Here is a 16,521-nt window from a genome sequence, read left to right as displayed (position 1 = left end):
ATTATTATCATTAGTGTATCACAGTATCACTGCTATATTTCATCTTTTCTTACTTGAGAGACTATGAAAATTATACCGACAGCAAAACTAATGTATTATTTTTAAAGTAACGTTTATAATACCCATTCGCACGATGAAAGTAGTGAATTCTACAAGTTTCCGTATCCTCAGTAACCCCATAAAAAATTGAACTGTCGCTAAAAACACGTAGAAACTTTACTTCAAATATGTTTGAGTGTCAAAGACGAAAATAGGGAGATCGATCAGGAAATGCTATTATTAAAAGGAGTGAACAATAATTGTTGTTAATTATTAACCTTATTTGAAGCATACTTCATGAGTTTAAGTGTCTATATTGGACAGGATTTCAAAGAAACTGCTAACGTACTCGATTATGACATAATGTTAAGAAAGACTTTGGCTTGTTTTAATAGAGTGTGGTTTTAAACATTAGAGCACTTGAGAACAGAATGGCTACTATGGAACCATGTAAGTGCTCGTGAATATTAGAAAACTAAGGAACACAATGGCTATTATGGAACCATATGTGTGTTCTTAGAAATTAGAAAACTTGAAAACAGAATGACTATTATAGAACCATCTGTGTGGTCTTAAACATTAGAAAATTTAAGAACAGAATGGACATTATGGAACTACGTGTATGAGCTCAAACTTTACATGAACAGAATGGCTATTAAGCAACCATGTATGTGCTCGTGAATATTAGGAACAAAATGGCTATTATGGAACAATGTGTTTGAACTCAAACATTACAAGAGCAGAATGGCTATTATGGAACCATGTGATATCGTCGGACTTAGATAAAAATATCCACGAAATATTGAAACATACCGATACTCAAACATGACAAAACGTGCTTTAAAACAAACAATGAAGTGAAGATAAATATAGCTCCTAGAAAGGGCTTTTTATCCTAGAAATTGTGACTCAAATACTCAAGGAAGACATGACCGCTGTATTATTCGAAAAATGGTTCATCGATCAGCTCCTATTAAACATTAAAGATTAGGTCATTATTATATGATAACTCATCATTCCTGAAGATAAGAAAAAATACTTAAATATATTACTTAGAAGATATCAAAGAAAATATGAAAAGAGATAATCAGAAAAATGACTGTTGTTGATAGCATTTTGTAAACTCGTTGACAAACCTCATTAAGATTGCCCCCGTATGTTTCACCCTATACTAGAGTAGAAATAGTTTGGACTACATTACGAGAAAAAATACACAAATCTTGAAGATTCTTTTTTTCGAAAAACTTGCTTACAAATCAAACGTTCACAAGTTTTTTTTCTCGATATTTATAAAATAAATTTTACTGTAGAAAACAAACACCCGCGAGCTGGACTTACACCAATGAAAATATACAGTTGCATTATTCATTGGATGTGAGGCGTCAAATAAATATTGATTGCGAATAATTTTAATTCACTTTTTCCTAACAAATGATGTAAATGGCGAAAAAAAAAAACATTAACATCAATAATCGATCATAAAAACCAATAAATCATTTCATCCCTTTATGACTAGAGCGAGTTGTGGGTAGAAAATATTTTTTTCAATTTGCTTTGTAATTTTTGGAAAGCTTTAATCTTCACATAGAATTTTCATATAAAAATTTATATAAGTATATAAATTTTAATCTGTTATAAAATAACTCAGTCATTTTAACAATGAGGCGCCGTTGCAGAATCACTTGTTATTTTAAACAGTATTTTAACTTCTTCAACTAGAATTGATATACTAGGTATATATAGGTAACTTCTACATATGGATTTCCTTCTGAAAAAAATTCATTGTTACAAAATAACTAATAACGAATAAACCAATTGATTATAAACTGCTTTATTAATTTATATAAGATAGTTATTTGTTACATAATTACTTGAAACCTAACCCATAATCATTCTCTTCTGGTCCCTTTGCGGTCTACCTACCTGTTCAAATACAGCGACTCATCGTTTGATCCCTTTGTTTTTTACTTTATTTAAACCATAATTTCTGGCACAAGCTGAGAGAAATCTAGAGAAGACGATAATATATCGAATGCCGTTTGGTCAATAAATCTTTCTACCTTCTTGAATACATTTAATTTGATATAATTTTGATATTATTTCGTATAACCAAATTTATTTTTTAAAGTATAATAAACTAAAAATGAAATTAATCAGCAACGTAATCTGTAATGAAGATACTCGAAGCCAAACGCTGAAATCGGATAATTTGAAATGATGGTGGTATTTTGATTCATACACAACTGCTATGTTTGTTATTTGACAAAAAAAAATTCGTTCTGAGGTGATGATTCAGAGTACATAATTAAAATAATTCAGTCTGATTCTGTTTGTATAAAACTATTATCGGTTCTAACAAATAATTCAATTACTCCATCTATTAGAAACTCCAATTTCCACATGTTTTCATTAGTCCAAGCGTGGTTAATAGTATTCTAATTCTAATGGGGTGTCTTCATACCATCAACGACACATTAAATTGTAGCATACCACCACCTATACTAGGTACTTCATCAACAACGTTCTTAACGTAATTGGCTCAATTAATTTGATATTCGTTACTTCAGTTGAATTATCCGACTATTTGAAGTAGGAACATGTACTGTAACTCAGAAAACGAAATAAAAACGATTTGCTTCTGTGGCCACGCCATAACCTAACTAGCGAAACAAATACAATGCAAATGTTTGTAATACTAAGATACAGGAACATTCATTTAATAATAATTATTTATGCAAAAAGTGAGTAAAGTAATACTTTTTTTCACGAGTAGGACGGTTTGGCAATTCCTACGAGTGAAAAATGTCACTCGGAGTTTCATACAAAAAATTTTCTAGGTCCATAGACTTAAAAAGATTCGACAAAACTTTTATCAATTTTTATTTTGTAATGGTAATATTGAAAGTACAACTGTGAGCATTATTAATTTGTGTGAAGAAGAAATTACATTACTATTGGTACTTGAATCGGCAACATTTAACGAGTTCAAAGAAATAACATCGTCTATAGTTGTATTAGTACTTATTGGATTGTTGGTAGGATGGTGAACATTTACAATGTTGCCTGAAGTCGAATTAGTTGCAATTAGAATTAAAAATTAAGTTAAAAGTTAAAATTTTCATAGCGGAATCCATTTTGTTTTTTATTAAGTCGTCTACGTAACCCTCCGCAACTGTGCCACCCACCGTGCTTCTTCAATTGAATTATATCACTATCGGAATCCACTAATAGAGTCGCCGAAGAGCGTCTAAATGTATGCCCAGTGTAGTTTTTTGGATTAGGTAAATTCAAATATGTTGCGATAAACGAGGGAATTTTTGAAAAGGTATTGATATCTACAACTTGGGTTTTGACATTTGTGGGTCGTTGATTTTTATATTTTTTATAAATCGACTCTACGGTACTTTCTTTACGCTTTTTGACCGATGCAGAAATTACATTATTTATGAATACAAATGAATGAAAAAAAAACATGAATATTATAACGGACGTAGAAAAAATATATTGTTCATTCACCATACATATAACATCACTACTTACTAATAAATAACGAATGGATCTTCCTTATGTTCAAAAATTTTAGGAACATGTGAATATTATAGACTATCTGAGAATGTACTACGAAGGGCAAACGTCCAAAGGCAACTCTTGACGACTCTAAAACACGAAGAGACACTATGTTCTAAAAGCTGATAAATGTTATATAATACAGCTCATACTCAATGGTAAGTTCGAGAATCGCCGTAGAGTTTAAATAGAACAACATTCGTAGCTCAGAAATATCAGAGTCTGTACCAGCTTAAGAAGGACTGGTGAACTTTTTCGCTTGACAAAGCACCGTAGAACTTTTGCCATGGTTACCTCCGTACAAGGCACAAGAAATAACAAGCAGCGTTGTACGTTATTTTCAAATAATTTTGTTAATTGATTCTGACTAGGTCATCCAGAGATGACTAGTTCATGAAAGCAAAAGTGCCATACAATATTTAGAACCAAAAAAATAATTATAATCGAAACTAATTGAGTAATACTTATCCAAAAGGTTCAAAACACTTGGCAGTCGCCGTATAACATCAGTAGAGTCGAGCAGTCCAATAATCACCCTACCTTCCAATTGAAGCTGTTGCAGTATTATTATTAATCTTGGACATAAAAACGTATTCTGCACAGTTTTTCCAAGATGTACGATGCTTTTTTTCGTGACTCTCCCAAGTCTCTAGTTCGATGTGAACAGAATAATAATATCCTATAACAGAGTATCTGTGTTTTATGTAGTAGGGTCGTTTTTAAATTTATAAATACCAAGAGATGATGAATTATAAACTAAAAGTAGTCTATTACTAAATATTGTTATAGAAATAACTGTTGTGAATATGGAAGAAAGCTGCACAAGAATTGTTGTAGACAAAAAAACGCATTATATTGTTTTCCTGTATACTTTGTTAGCGATAAAGCTTAGAAGGAAAGAGGGATCAGGTCGGTTATCTAGACTCTAGAGGACTTAAGATTAAAGACAAAAAGATACGAAAATTTCTAAAGTCACCATTATAATCGCATGAAATATACATAATGAAAATGTGTTGAAGGATAGGTATGTATATATTGTCAAACTTTATTATTAATTCTTTTGAATTTTATGACAATAAAGGTAAAGTAATAGAATATACTAAAAACCTGGGTAATGACGTAAAGTAATGCTTGGTGATGTACATTGTTTTTGTGTGACAATAGTTCCAGCAATCCATCATTTCAGTACAGAAACCGATAAATCTCAATGGAAGTAAACTTTCTAATAGTTAAGTTTTTTAGAAATATTGCAAAACATGCAAAAAACTAAACTAACATTTCGATTTCTAATATTTAATCTTCTACTGAAAAAAAATAATAATAATTAGATGAATGACTATAAAATCTTTAAATTGTTATATTTCTCAATATTTCAAAGGCTATGAATGAAAACAAGAAAAAATTTAAACCAAACGACACTTTAACGAAACGTAGTTGTAGGTGTAGTCATTAATTCTGATTTCTATTGGTGGGTAAAGTCTATAGGCAGTAGCAACCGTCCGAGACATGGTCCATTCGGTTGGGTTGAAACAAAACATTATCACCCATCTCTAGAGGTGAATCGGTCTCGAGAAACAAGTAGTCTGGTCAAGTGGTCAGATCAGATATTCTCTCAACTGTTTCTCTTGTTATTTGCTATTATTTAAAGTTAGTTAGGTGCGCGTGACAGGTGCATTTTGTTTTAGTTTTTTTTTCCGGTACGAGAACTATATGGCATTTCCGTTTTTCGTTTGTTTTGTCTCTTTATCGACGCCCGGCTGATTGACGGCATGTGATTTGTTACACTGTGATTTGTGTCAGTTTATGTATTCGTATTGACAAAAATGACACCGACGTCATTAATTATATGAGTTATGCTACGAACGGTAAACAAAAAATGATTAATATTAACTATACACTGCCTGGTTTGAAAGGAGAAAAACCCCATTTAACTTTTTTAAAAAGCTCACCTATTTGTTCAGCCTCTATTTGTGAGATATGTAAACATATGTTTTTAAAGTATTCGAAATAATGAATATGTGTTTAATAAGAGTAAAATTATTTTCCAAGTATTTCTTTCAATTAAATTTTGTGATAAAATTTAGTACAAATGTTGAGGTTGTACAAATAAGTATCTCGAAAATCTATGATGATAAAACTTGTTAAATTGAAAACTAAATGATCCATTAAGAATGTTACAACTCTGAACCTTCGAGGTAAATCGTTCTGGCATAAAGATTGTGAATTTGGAATCTCACCAAGCATTTTTAATAGTTTTGTCACTTCGGTAAACTGAATCGTATTTTCTATGTGATAAATTATGAGGAAAATTGGGATAGATTGTCCACTCCAATATCGAAAAGTCATAGTTTGATTATTGTTTCTTTTCAACAATCACTTCTGAAAACATACGAGCGTTTCGAATTTCTAAAAGGGTCTTTTTCGGTGACAGATAAAAACATCCACATCAATAAATAATATAAAAATAACTTGAAAGGAAGTGTTGCTTACGAGATGGAAGTTTATAATTTGTAAAAAAGGATCATAGATAAATTTAGAACTTCTCAATTATCGAGTAAAGGTAATACTAACTTATACATGTGCATGTGATATTATCTACGAAATCCATTTTTCCTGTATTTTATATTCTATTATTTGATAAAAAACTCAATTCAGTACCGAAAACTATTACAATTTTTTTAATCCATCTTTTTTTAATTTCCCTACTATTGATATAAATGCGTGTTACCATGTGATAAGTATCTTATTGTTTAAATCGAAATTGTTTAAGAAATTGAAACGAATTGTTATTCTAAAAAATCAGTCAATCAAAATCAAATAATTATATGTATATACCTGTAAGTATCGACGCCTTTTTCGTATTCTGCATCGGCCACTATGTGCTCTGAATCATTAATCATTATGTATCTCCAAAATTATTAAGTTAATCATAATTTTTCAGAAGAGTAATATTATTAATAATTAAACTGTCTACAATTTATGTTCTATATACTTTTGATGGGTCAAGAGTACCCAAAACTGAGATTTTTGAAACTTATAATACTTCATTTTACTAAAAATTTGAAATTTATCGTGTCCTAGGACCTCTTTAAAACTTTACTCTCAAGTGTAGTCATGAAAAACTGTATATTGTGATTTTGTGTTCTCGAAGTGACTTTTATTGCACAAAAAGCATCATCATTACAATATTTGTAGTAATATAATATGTCCAATAAGACAAGAGCTTTTGAAATAGAATTTTTTCATAGGTATATTAACGACTTTAACATTTTTCACGAATTTCTGCAATAATATTAAAGTAGAAATCAGTTTTGAATATATTTCACTTATTCCATCAAGAACGGACATATATTGATTCTTAAATCTAGAATTCGTTCCTTTCACGTAAAATTTTTACTGATTTAATAAACCCTGTCGAATCCATTCAAACCTTTTCGGAAACAAATTCTATGCTCTTTCAATCAAAATATTTTCCATACATCAGCTTCTTCATTCATTGTTCTTTTACCTAGTCCTGTAGAAAATCGGGATTAAATTCAAATAAACGTCCATCAAGTGCACAAAAACGTTAACAACTTAAGTATTTCGTGATGTTTGTTTATTACTATTATTTTATTATTGAAATTTATTTTTAGAAATACACGACATTTGATTATTACGAGTATAACAAAGTATACTTAAAATATGGTTTTCTTAATATAAGATCTATTTGGTAGAACATTAGTTTCAAAGAACAAGTGAAAAGACGTTACAACCTATTTGGGTCTTTTTCAGATATGACTTGACATTGAAAGTTTGCATGATTATAATAATCAATAATTACCTTCAATATGAATATCAGAATAAAAATATAATATACCTCAAATTTAAAATTGAAATGTATTAACAAATTTATGGTTTTACTATGTGAGGATTATAGCACAATTAGTAATTGAAGATTTTGACGAAACTGTCTCAAAAAAACTTAAAATACCCCATTCTTTATTCGTTGTGTAGATAAATAAAAAATTCATTTCTTCTCTTTAAAAAAAGTTCAATTCAACAACAAAATAATAAATTTTTTTTTGATGTCACATTACATAAAATTAACAATATAATTAAAAATAGTATGGTATAAAAAACTAATGATGTCCTCAAGATATTTAAACTTCAAATCATTTAATCTTATTTCACAAGAAAGATCATATTTAAAGCTCTATATGTCAACTCGTTACACTTTAAGTACAAATTTCAGTTGATTATATTAAAAAACGAAGACCAAGTATACCTGCCTTAATCTTAAATGCGCAGTATTATTAGAATTCAAATACAATAATCACATTAAGATAATGTAACACAAACTAGCTGCTTTTTGATTTAAAAATATCTTTTAAAAGCACTCTTAATTTTAATTTATTTGTATTAGATAGTTCAATCACCCTCTAGTTCATGATTGGATATACTTTACTATCGATTACTGCAGCTCGAGAGAGCAGGAAAGCAGCATTTCATGGCGTTTCTTTTGCAACTGGATGGAAATGTTCCAGATCAAACAACTCAAGATAATATTAAGAGTACAGATGGAATTATCCATTGGCGGGACATCAAAAATCAAAAAGTATTATACAAAAATATTACTGAAAGCATAATATTTTGGATACATAACAATAATTTTTACGAATATATTGGTCAGGAAATTAACTAAGAATCATATAAAAGTTGCAAATTTCTATATGCATAGTAAAACTTGTGTGAAAGCACATATTTTATGGGAAGAGTAAGATATACTGAATTTTCTTCAAATGGAATATATGATATATGATAAGTCATGTCATTTTAGCCCTCGCGACACAGAATTTTTTAACAACCAGTTTTTTTATTTTCAATATAAATTCTGAACTTCTTGAAACATTTTCTTTCTCTCAACGTTTTAGTGTAAATAATTCCGAAACAATTTGACCAGCGACATTGTGTCATCTATATCTTGATATTTTCAACTAATTTAATCTAGTGATGTTTCACATATTCATTACCACTTGATTTCGCTACACTGTTTTACATCCATAACTTAATAATACACATACATCATTACGGAACATTATAAAAACATATTAAAGTGAATTATAAATTGATAAATGTTATCCTTACGCTCAATCCACTTCGAATTACAAGTAGAGTCAACGATTGTTTGAGCGGAAAGTACGATCTCAATACGAAGGTTCTTACAACCTACCAATAGGTGGCGTTAATGAGTTGTGGCACATACAGTGGGTCGAAAGATGATGTGGCAAATGCTTAGTCGCTTGCTGAATAGTTCCGCCATATTTAGTACCCTAACTTACACAGACATTGGTTCGGCTATCAGTGATGTGGCCAAAAGACTGTGTTTGTGTGTAAACAAATCTTATTGAGTCAAAAATTGATATTTCCATATGTGCTACTTTCCAAGAGTTCCAAAAAAAGGGAATTGTTGAGAATAAATTGTGTTCAACTTGGTGGAAAAGATATGACTATCTGTAATATGATATGTTATATTTTATTTTTTAACTGATGTCCAATATTTAAAGAACTTATTTTTTATAGCTTCAAGATAAACTAGTGAGGTGATTTATTTTAGTGATTTTTCACACGAATTATCATTTTATTATTTTATTTTATCCAAATTCTCTGGTTAAGACAATTTTCTGATGAAACAATTTATGAGTCGAAAACTGCAAAAATAATCATTTTTAAAGGAATAAGTTTAAAAACACATGTTTTTAAATAAACAATCAAAAATTAAATCTTTTGGGTTATTTAGGATTGGCTAATTGGATTAGGGTTGTTTGGGTTAAGTTTTATACACTTCTGACTTCAAATGCATTTAATGCTCTATTTGAATTTGGCGCCTAAGGTGATACTGAATATGGCGACCTATCTGTCACACTGTGTCTCGACCCACTGTAGTGGCACAACTGTATTTGTGAATTATCCCGTTTGTTATTGCGAAGTAAGTTAGAAATCGACCATGTAAGTTTTTGATAGTAAACGTTCATTAAAAGAAATTTTGTACAATAATGGTGAAGATTCAAGCTGGATGAATTATTAGGATTTTAAAAAAGGCTTCACTCAATAACAATACATAGAATCGCTTCGTAATGAAGCAACATCAGAGAAGTGATGACTGGTTGGTTAAAGTCGGTTGTTAATCCAAGAAACATCGCAGAAATGATGACTGGTTGGTAAAAATCGGTTGTTAATCCAAGAAACATCGATGTTGTGCGAAAAATGATTAAAGGAGATCGAAATGTGCCTTACAGTCAGTACGAGGTAGTACGTAGAAATACGACAAACATGTGAATATATGTCATACAAAAGATGCGCGGACAGCTATTTTCATTATCTCAAGCCGTTGAAGACTTTCAAAATTTGGTTTCGAATTTATTAGTTTCTGTTTTCTATAACAGATTAATGTGCAACTTGGATATAGTCGTAAAGTTTTGTATTGTAACGAATGTAATGAATATGTAATCATAAGATTATATTATTTTTTTATGAATTAATGCAATATCTAAAAGAACGATTGTACCCACAACAGGAAGGGCATTGAAGGTATAAAAATATTTTGAATCAAGTTATAATTTTGTTAAATAGAGACTCAATACTCAAAATCAAAAGAATACTATAGAACATACAATATGAGTGTCGTTCTTTTTCAAATTCCAGTCACTTCGTGCAGACGGTAGTTGGGCAGAAGAAAGCGGGCATGCGCTGTAGGCGACTACGAAGATCTCAGTCGGCGTTGTGCGACATCCTCCGGATGAGTGTAAATTTCGAGGTATGAATAGTGCTGCAGAAATCCATTAGAGAATGAGTCGTTTGTGTGGGGAAAACTTCATGAGTGATGGTGTTGTGCGTGAATGGTGTCGAAAGTTTAAAGATGGCCGTAATGATGTGCATGATAAAGCGGGTTAAGAACGCAAATCTGTCGTTTCAGATGAACTGGTTCAACGAGTTGGGAGAATGGTTAAAGAAAACCGCAGATTCACCATTACTGCTTTGTCTTCGGAATTTTCAAAAGTTTCAAGGTCTGTTTTGTACTCTACTTGAATTTATTGGCGGCAACTTTCTTTGAAGAAGGTATTGAAAAGCTTGTCAACAGATATGACAAATGTCTTCTGTGATTATGTCGAAAAGTAACTGTAAGTTTACTAACCGTTTGGTAATAAAATTATTGTTTTATATGAACTATATTTGTAGCCTATCGGAGGTTGAAAAAAAACGGCCCTCGTATATGTATTCTATTCAATATCAACTACTGCACTACTCGTATACTACATGATGCTCTTTTTTGGTGAAAAATAAAGTGTCAAATTTTGAAAAAGTAATAACTTTCTATAATAAGCCTAGAAACCAAAGATTTGGAAAAATATTCATAAAAAGCATAATATATAATACTAATTTCTTTCGAAATGTGGTGGTCTTCATGTTCAAATTATATATTTTGAAATAGTTTTTTATTGACTCCCAAAACTCCCCAAAAATTGTGAAAAACTGACAAGGCACGATTGCCTTTGTTGGTAGACATGAATATGGTCTACCTAATCTGAGAAATAGTCCCCCTTAAGAAGTGTAAAATAAGAATCCCTAACTTGATAATTGACATAATCAATTTTGCTTTTCAGCATAACAGTTTAATATAAAGTACGACACTAAAAGAATATTCTTGTTGAAAAATAAAAAACCTATATTTACGACCAAATACATAGTCCAATAGTTATTTATGATAAAAGTGCGCGAAGTGATACTACGAGTTCCTAAAATAACGAGTGTGAAAAAATACTTCACGTACGAGTATCATACAATATTTCATCTATGACCACATTACAAAATACTTTCGTTGAAAACCGAATTATAAATTCCAGTTATGTTTTAACCTAACCTCTCTATTCAATCATTGTGTTTGGATTATTGTTCGAAATTTATGGTAGTTTTAAACATTGAATGATGCGACTATAACATTTATGAACTTTTGCGTGTAGTTTTTTATTTTTTAAGTGTTACACCAATCCAAAAAATCACTATATGACTGCATGTATATTTTTCTTAACTTTTCCGGAAATAAATTTTGAGGTACATTGCACGCAATTTCCGCAATATCAGGAGTTGCACTCCTCTGATTCTTCTTCCATGTTTATTTAGCTTAAAACTCAGTGTTTTATCAATCAAAATTTGAGGAACATTTTTCGAAATGAAGATAACGTTTCACAACAAAATTATTGCAGTTACAAAACCTTTGACACAACACAAAATTATCTAAGGTAACTTGCTAAATATACGAATAAAAAAGAGTGTTATAATGAATATTTCATTTAAATAGCATTGTACTTTTTCGCACTCTTTTAGACGTATGGGTAATATGTAATTTCCTGTATTTATATAAATTTTCAAATGCGTAATTTTGATGGTGGTTGTAGATGAAAGTATTTGAGCGTATTGTCAAGAAATTGATTATCCTTAAGAAAATGATGATCTTTTTAACTGGTGTTCATTTGCTAACAGTTTTGAATATCTTTCCATTAAACCACTTTGATCTAATAATCGAAATTGCTTTGATGTTACTGTGGTTGCCAGTTAAATTTTCAAAAATTACATTTTGTTTCTGCTTTATAGGTTACGAATTTCGACTATATTATTTGTAAATCGTTCTCTTTTACCAAATTCACATTCTAACTATGCCGCCAATTGCGAATTTATTATCAACAATCGCTTTCACAGTTTTATAAACTACAATTTTATGATCACTTAAAACATGAAACTCTCACTAAAACGCCTCAAAGACGATAACTACAAGTGTTAAATATTTTTTAAGTTTTTATTTCTTGGTAGTTAAGTGAACATATATATTCGATGAGTGGACTTAGAAAACCCTATAAAGGGAACCGCCATTGGTTCTTGCTTGTTTCATTGACTGTTATCAGTGCTGCGGCGGCAGAATACAAAGGTGAGTCATTCTGTATTTTATATTAAAAAAAGATCGTATTGTAATTTAACGTAGGTACCTAGTTTTATAGTCGCTATACGAGATAAATAAGTAGATGTAGAAAAAAGAAATCAACGTGAAACACAATTACATTTCGTGATCTTACTGTTACCTTTTATTTATTTTTATACGTCCTGTTCAATTGAGGAAATGTTGTCTATATTAGGGCGTATTCATGTTAGAAAAATGAATTTTGAATGGTCCTTATATGAGGAAGTAGATGAGATCGCAAAATTTCTTAAATGTATCGATATGCATTCATAAAACCCTTCTAACTCCTCGTTTTTGTTATCACAGAAATTGGTCTCTTCGATAATAAATAAGTAGATGTAGAAAAAAAAATCAACATGAAACACAATAACATTTAGTGACCTTACTGTTACCTTTTATTTCTTTTAATACGCCCTGTTCAATTGAGGAAAGATTGGCTATATTAGGACATATTATTATTATAAAAGTATCCTGATGTGAAGAAGTAGCTAAGGTCGTAAAATTTCTTGAATGTATCAATATACATCCATGAAACACTTCTACTTCTTCATTTTTGGAACCACAGAAATTAATTTGTGTCAGAGCTAAAGCTAATAACAACCAAGGTCTGTAAGGGAAAACTCTTTCTTATCTATTAATGTATACCGCACTGCAAATACCCATGCAAGGTCTGCGAACTACTTAGTTGCAATTGCTCTTTTTGTGGATACTCTCAATTTCTTAATTTTTTACCGATTGTGTCCTACCCATGTTCAATTGAGGAAGTAGATCAAAATTTGACTATATTAGTCCTAGCGTGTTCTTGCTAAAAAGTTGGATTTTCAAATGTTCTGATATAAGGAAGAGGTCACAAAAATTTTTTAATGTATCGATTTGAATTAATGAAACCTTTCTAACTCTTCGTTTTTGGCACCACTGGAGTTAATATCTGAAGTTAAAGGTAATATCAGTTAGGGTCGGTAAGAGAAAAGTCTATCTATTTTATCAATTTTAAAACATTTCGCATTACAAATACCCTTCCATGATGTACGAATTACTTAGTTGCTATTGCTAATTGTGATGAGAAATGATCTCTTATAGAGAATAATCTCCAATTGTCCTGCTCACTCTTGCAGTTTCTGTGGGTTTTAGTGATCTACATTCCTTTACAAGCAATTTCTAAAAACAACAGCCCAATTTCTCCAACAATTTCTCTTTCGAACTTAGTACTGATAATATGATTTGTTTCAAGTTTGAATGCTACTGAGACGTCATTTCGCAAATTTCTGTATTCTTATATCGCCGGCACTTCCAGTAAATGGAACAAAAACAGAAGTATTCAACTACTCAAATTCTAATCTTGTATCAAGATTTTCATTTGAATATGCATGTGGAATGTTTTTGAAATAAAATAATATTTACTGGGTGTTCAGACTTCAGTCATTGAATACATGAAGCTTCGTGTCCTTTTTGAGTAAATTATTCTATAGTTTGGAATTAGTTATTTCTCTCTTTTCTTGTTCTAGGGCTTTTTTCTTTATTTCACACTCAGGCCTACGCTATTAGCTGCTGCCATTATAATTCAACCTCAAACTTAAGGACATTTTTTTCAGATTGAGAACACTCTTTTCACATATTATCATTGAATTATCTTAAACTCTTCCATATTCAACCTTTTCATTGTTTGCCAAGTCTTTTTTCTAATTTATTTCAAATCTTTATTGGTGGTTCAAAATTAATTTCAATTAGTTTATTTCTGAAATAGAAAAATATTTCCATTCACTACAACTTGTTATCTGAATATAAAACAAATAATCATCTTAAATGTGAACTATTCTTGTAATGTTCTTGATTCGGCCCATAAAAATTTCTCAAGTCATATTTCCCAGACATATAATGGTGCCAACGATACTAATGTTTTCTTATCACTTCTGTAACTGCAAATAAATATTACTTACAGCATCGCATGGTCAGCAATAAAATGAGATATAAATTGAATGTTCCTAAGTATTCAGTGGAAATACAATCTTGTTACGACCTATTTAAGGCCAATTTTATCATTAAGATGTTTGAAATCATATAAATGTTTCCAAAGCTCTCCCATTGAGTTAGATCAAATTTTTTGTATTTCTTTAAAACTTAATAATCACATGTGAAAGATAAAACATGAGAAATTCACATCATTAAAAATTTTACTATTAAATTAAATCTTTTATATCATTCATAGAATCAATATTTTTATGTATTTAATTTTTGTTAAAACAATTGTTGTAGTTTTTGTTTTGAAAATGTGTTAATATATGTTAAATATATTCCATGGTTAAATTGTTGTGATGATCTCTTAATCCATTTTCCAAATATTTAGACATCTGTCTCATGTAAACAATCATTTCAAGGAACTTCACATATAATGTTACTTTATTTTTCAACTTTATAACTGGTATCGATTATTTACTTAATTTCTCTGGCCCTCCTACTACAATTTTATTAACCAAGTACATAATTTGACCATATAGTCACATAACAATCCTACAATGTTAAGAATGAGAAGGATTATCGTCCATAATAATTACCAGCGACAGATTTATATCATTGTTATGTAAATATCGATAATACTAAGGATTATTAATGACCCGAAGTCTTGGAATATTGCAAATGAATACTAATAATTAAATATTCATATTTTTTTTCAATTGTTGGCTTGTATCTTGATTTTATTGTTAGTATGGTGAGCAATAAATATGAAAATGATAAATAAGTACAAAATAACGATATAATGAGAATATATAGATGACACATAAAAAGCTGATTAGCAATTTCATAAGACAATCATGAAAACCTCAGTTTTTGAGTTTTAAATATCTAGGAGATAACATTACAAGTAACGGGAACCTGAAATAAGAAGTGAAAGCAAAAAAAAACAGTAGCAGCTACATTATTAGGATTCCTTTTATGAAATAAATTTTTGGGGTATGAAAGCAAATCACAAATACAAAAACATTAAAAAATAAGCAACGAAGGACTAAACACCCTATGTATTTCTACACCAACACTATCTAAAATATCATCTTCAGAGAACGAAGATGAACAAGGAGCTAAGATATCAGAATGACACGTGCTGTTCTAGATACCTTGAAATGAGCCAGAACTAGAAGATCATGAGACAATAGAATGGCGAATGACCGACTTGTTAAAATTTCAAAGGAAGAGAGATCAAACGGACTGTGTTATATATTGTATAACAAAGTGCCATGTTTTCAAATTGAAAAATATGAAAATTTTCACTGAAAAATGTATTTATTATATTTAATCCTTTTTTTTCATGTGAATGAATACTACCAAAATAGAATTAATTAAGGAATTTTATGATAATGAAATGGACGATATTAATAATTCAACAAAACGTATTGAAAATGATAACAACAAAAAATATAAATACTACTTTATTATTAACTCAAAACATTATGAAACTTCATTGTTGGGTATCTCAATATCTAGTGTACCATAAAATCCATCCAAATCATCTTCTACGCCCATAATTCGTATTAATTGTTTATAAAATCCTCAAGCATGAACAATATCAAAATATTATAGTGTCTAAAGAACATATATGGAAAACTGATGGTTCATTGAGAAAGTCAAAGCGATCAAATGACGTCTAAAATTGGCGGTTAGTCATGTATGTTTTGCTCTCTGGACGACATCATTTAGTGCTTAATCAAAACATGGACTTGTTCATGTAATGCATGATGACAATTAGTAAATGGAGAGAAGACATTTAGCTCTTTTGAATACTACTTTGGATCTGAGTTCCATAAGTTACTTATTTTTTCTGAGCTAGAATACACCTTTTAGGTATATGGACTCTGCGCGCTGGTCTTGATGTCGAGAATGGCGAGGAGTAACACAATAATCAAAGTTCGATAACTACTTGAAAAATGAAT

General features: G+C 30.2%; 1 protein-coding gene across 2 annotated transcripts in view; it reads left to right on the top strand.

Annotated features, from left to right (window-relative positions):
• The first annotated feature begins 5,119 nt into the window (after positions 1–5,119).
• LOC130442673 (A disintegrin and metalloproteinase with thrombospondin motifs 7) overlaps positions 5,120–16,521 on the top strand; it is a 42,146-nt gene continuing 30,744 nt past the window's right edge. The window contains exons 1-2 of one of the 2 annotated variants that reach the window (XM_056776987.1): positions 5,120–5,471; positions 12,454–12,568. In XM_056776987.1, coding sequence (XP_056632965.1) covers positions 5,460–5,471; positions 12,454–12,568 — 127 coding nt within the window. In that variant the 5' untranslated portion in view covers positions 5,120–5,459. Of the gene's footprint in view, positions 5,472–12,342; positions 12,569–16,521 lie in introns of both variants that reach the window. The other variant, XM_056776988.1, reaches the window with a different exon arrangement.

Source organism: Diorhabda sublineata, chromosome 4 (assembly GCF_026230105.1).
Source record: "Diorhabda sublineata isolate icDioSubl1.1 chromosome 4, icDioSubl1.1, whole genome shotgun sequence".
NCBI lineage: Eukaryota > Metazoa > Arthropoda > Insecta > Coleoptera > Chrysomelidae > Diorhabda > Diorhabda sublineata.
This window is presented reverse-complemented; position numbering and strand designations above follow the sequence as displayed.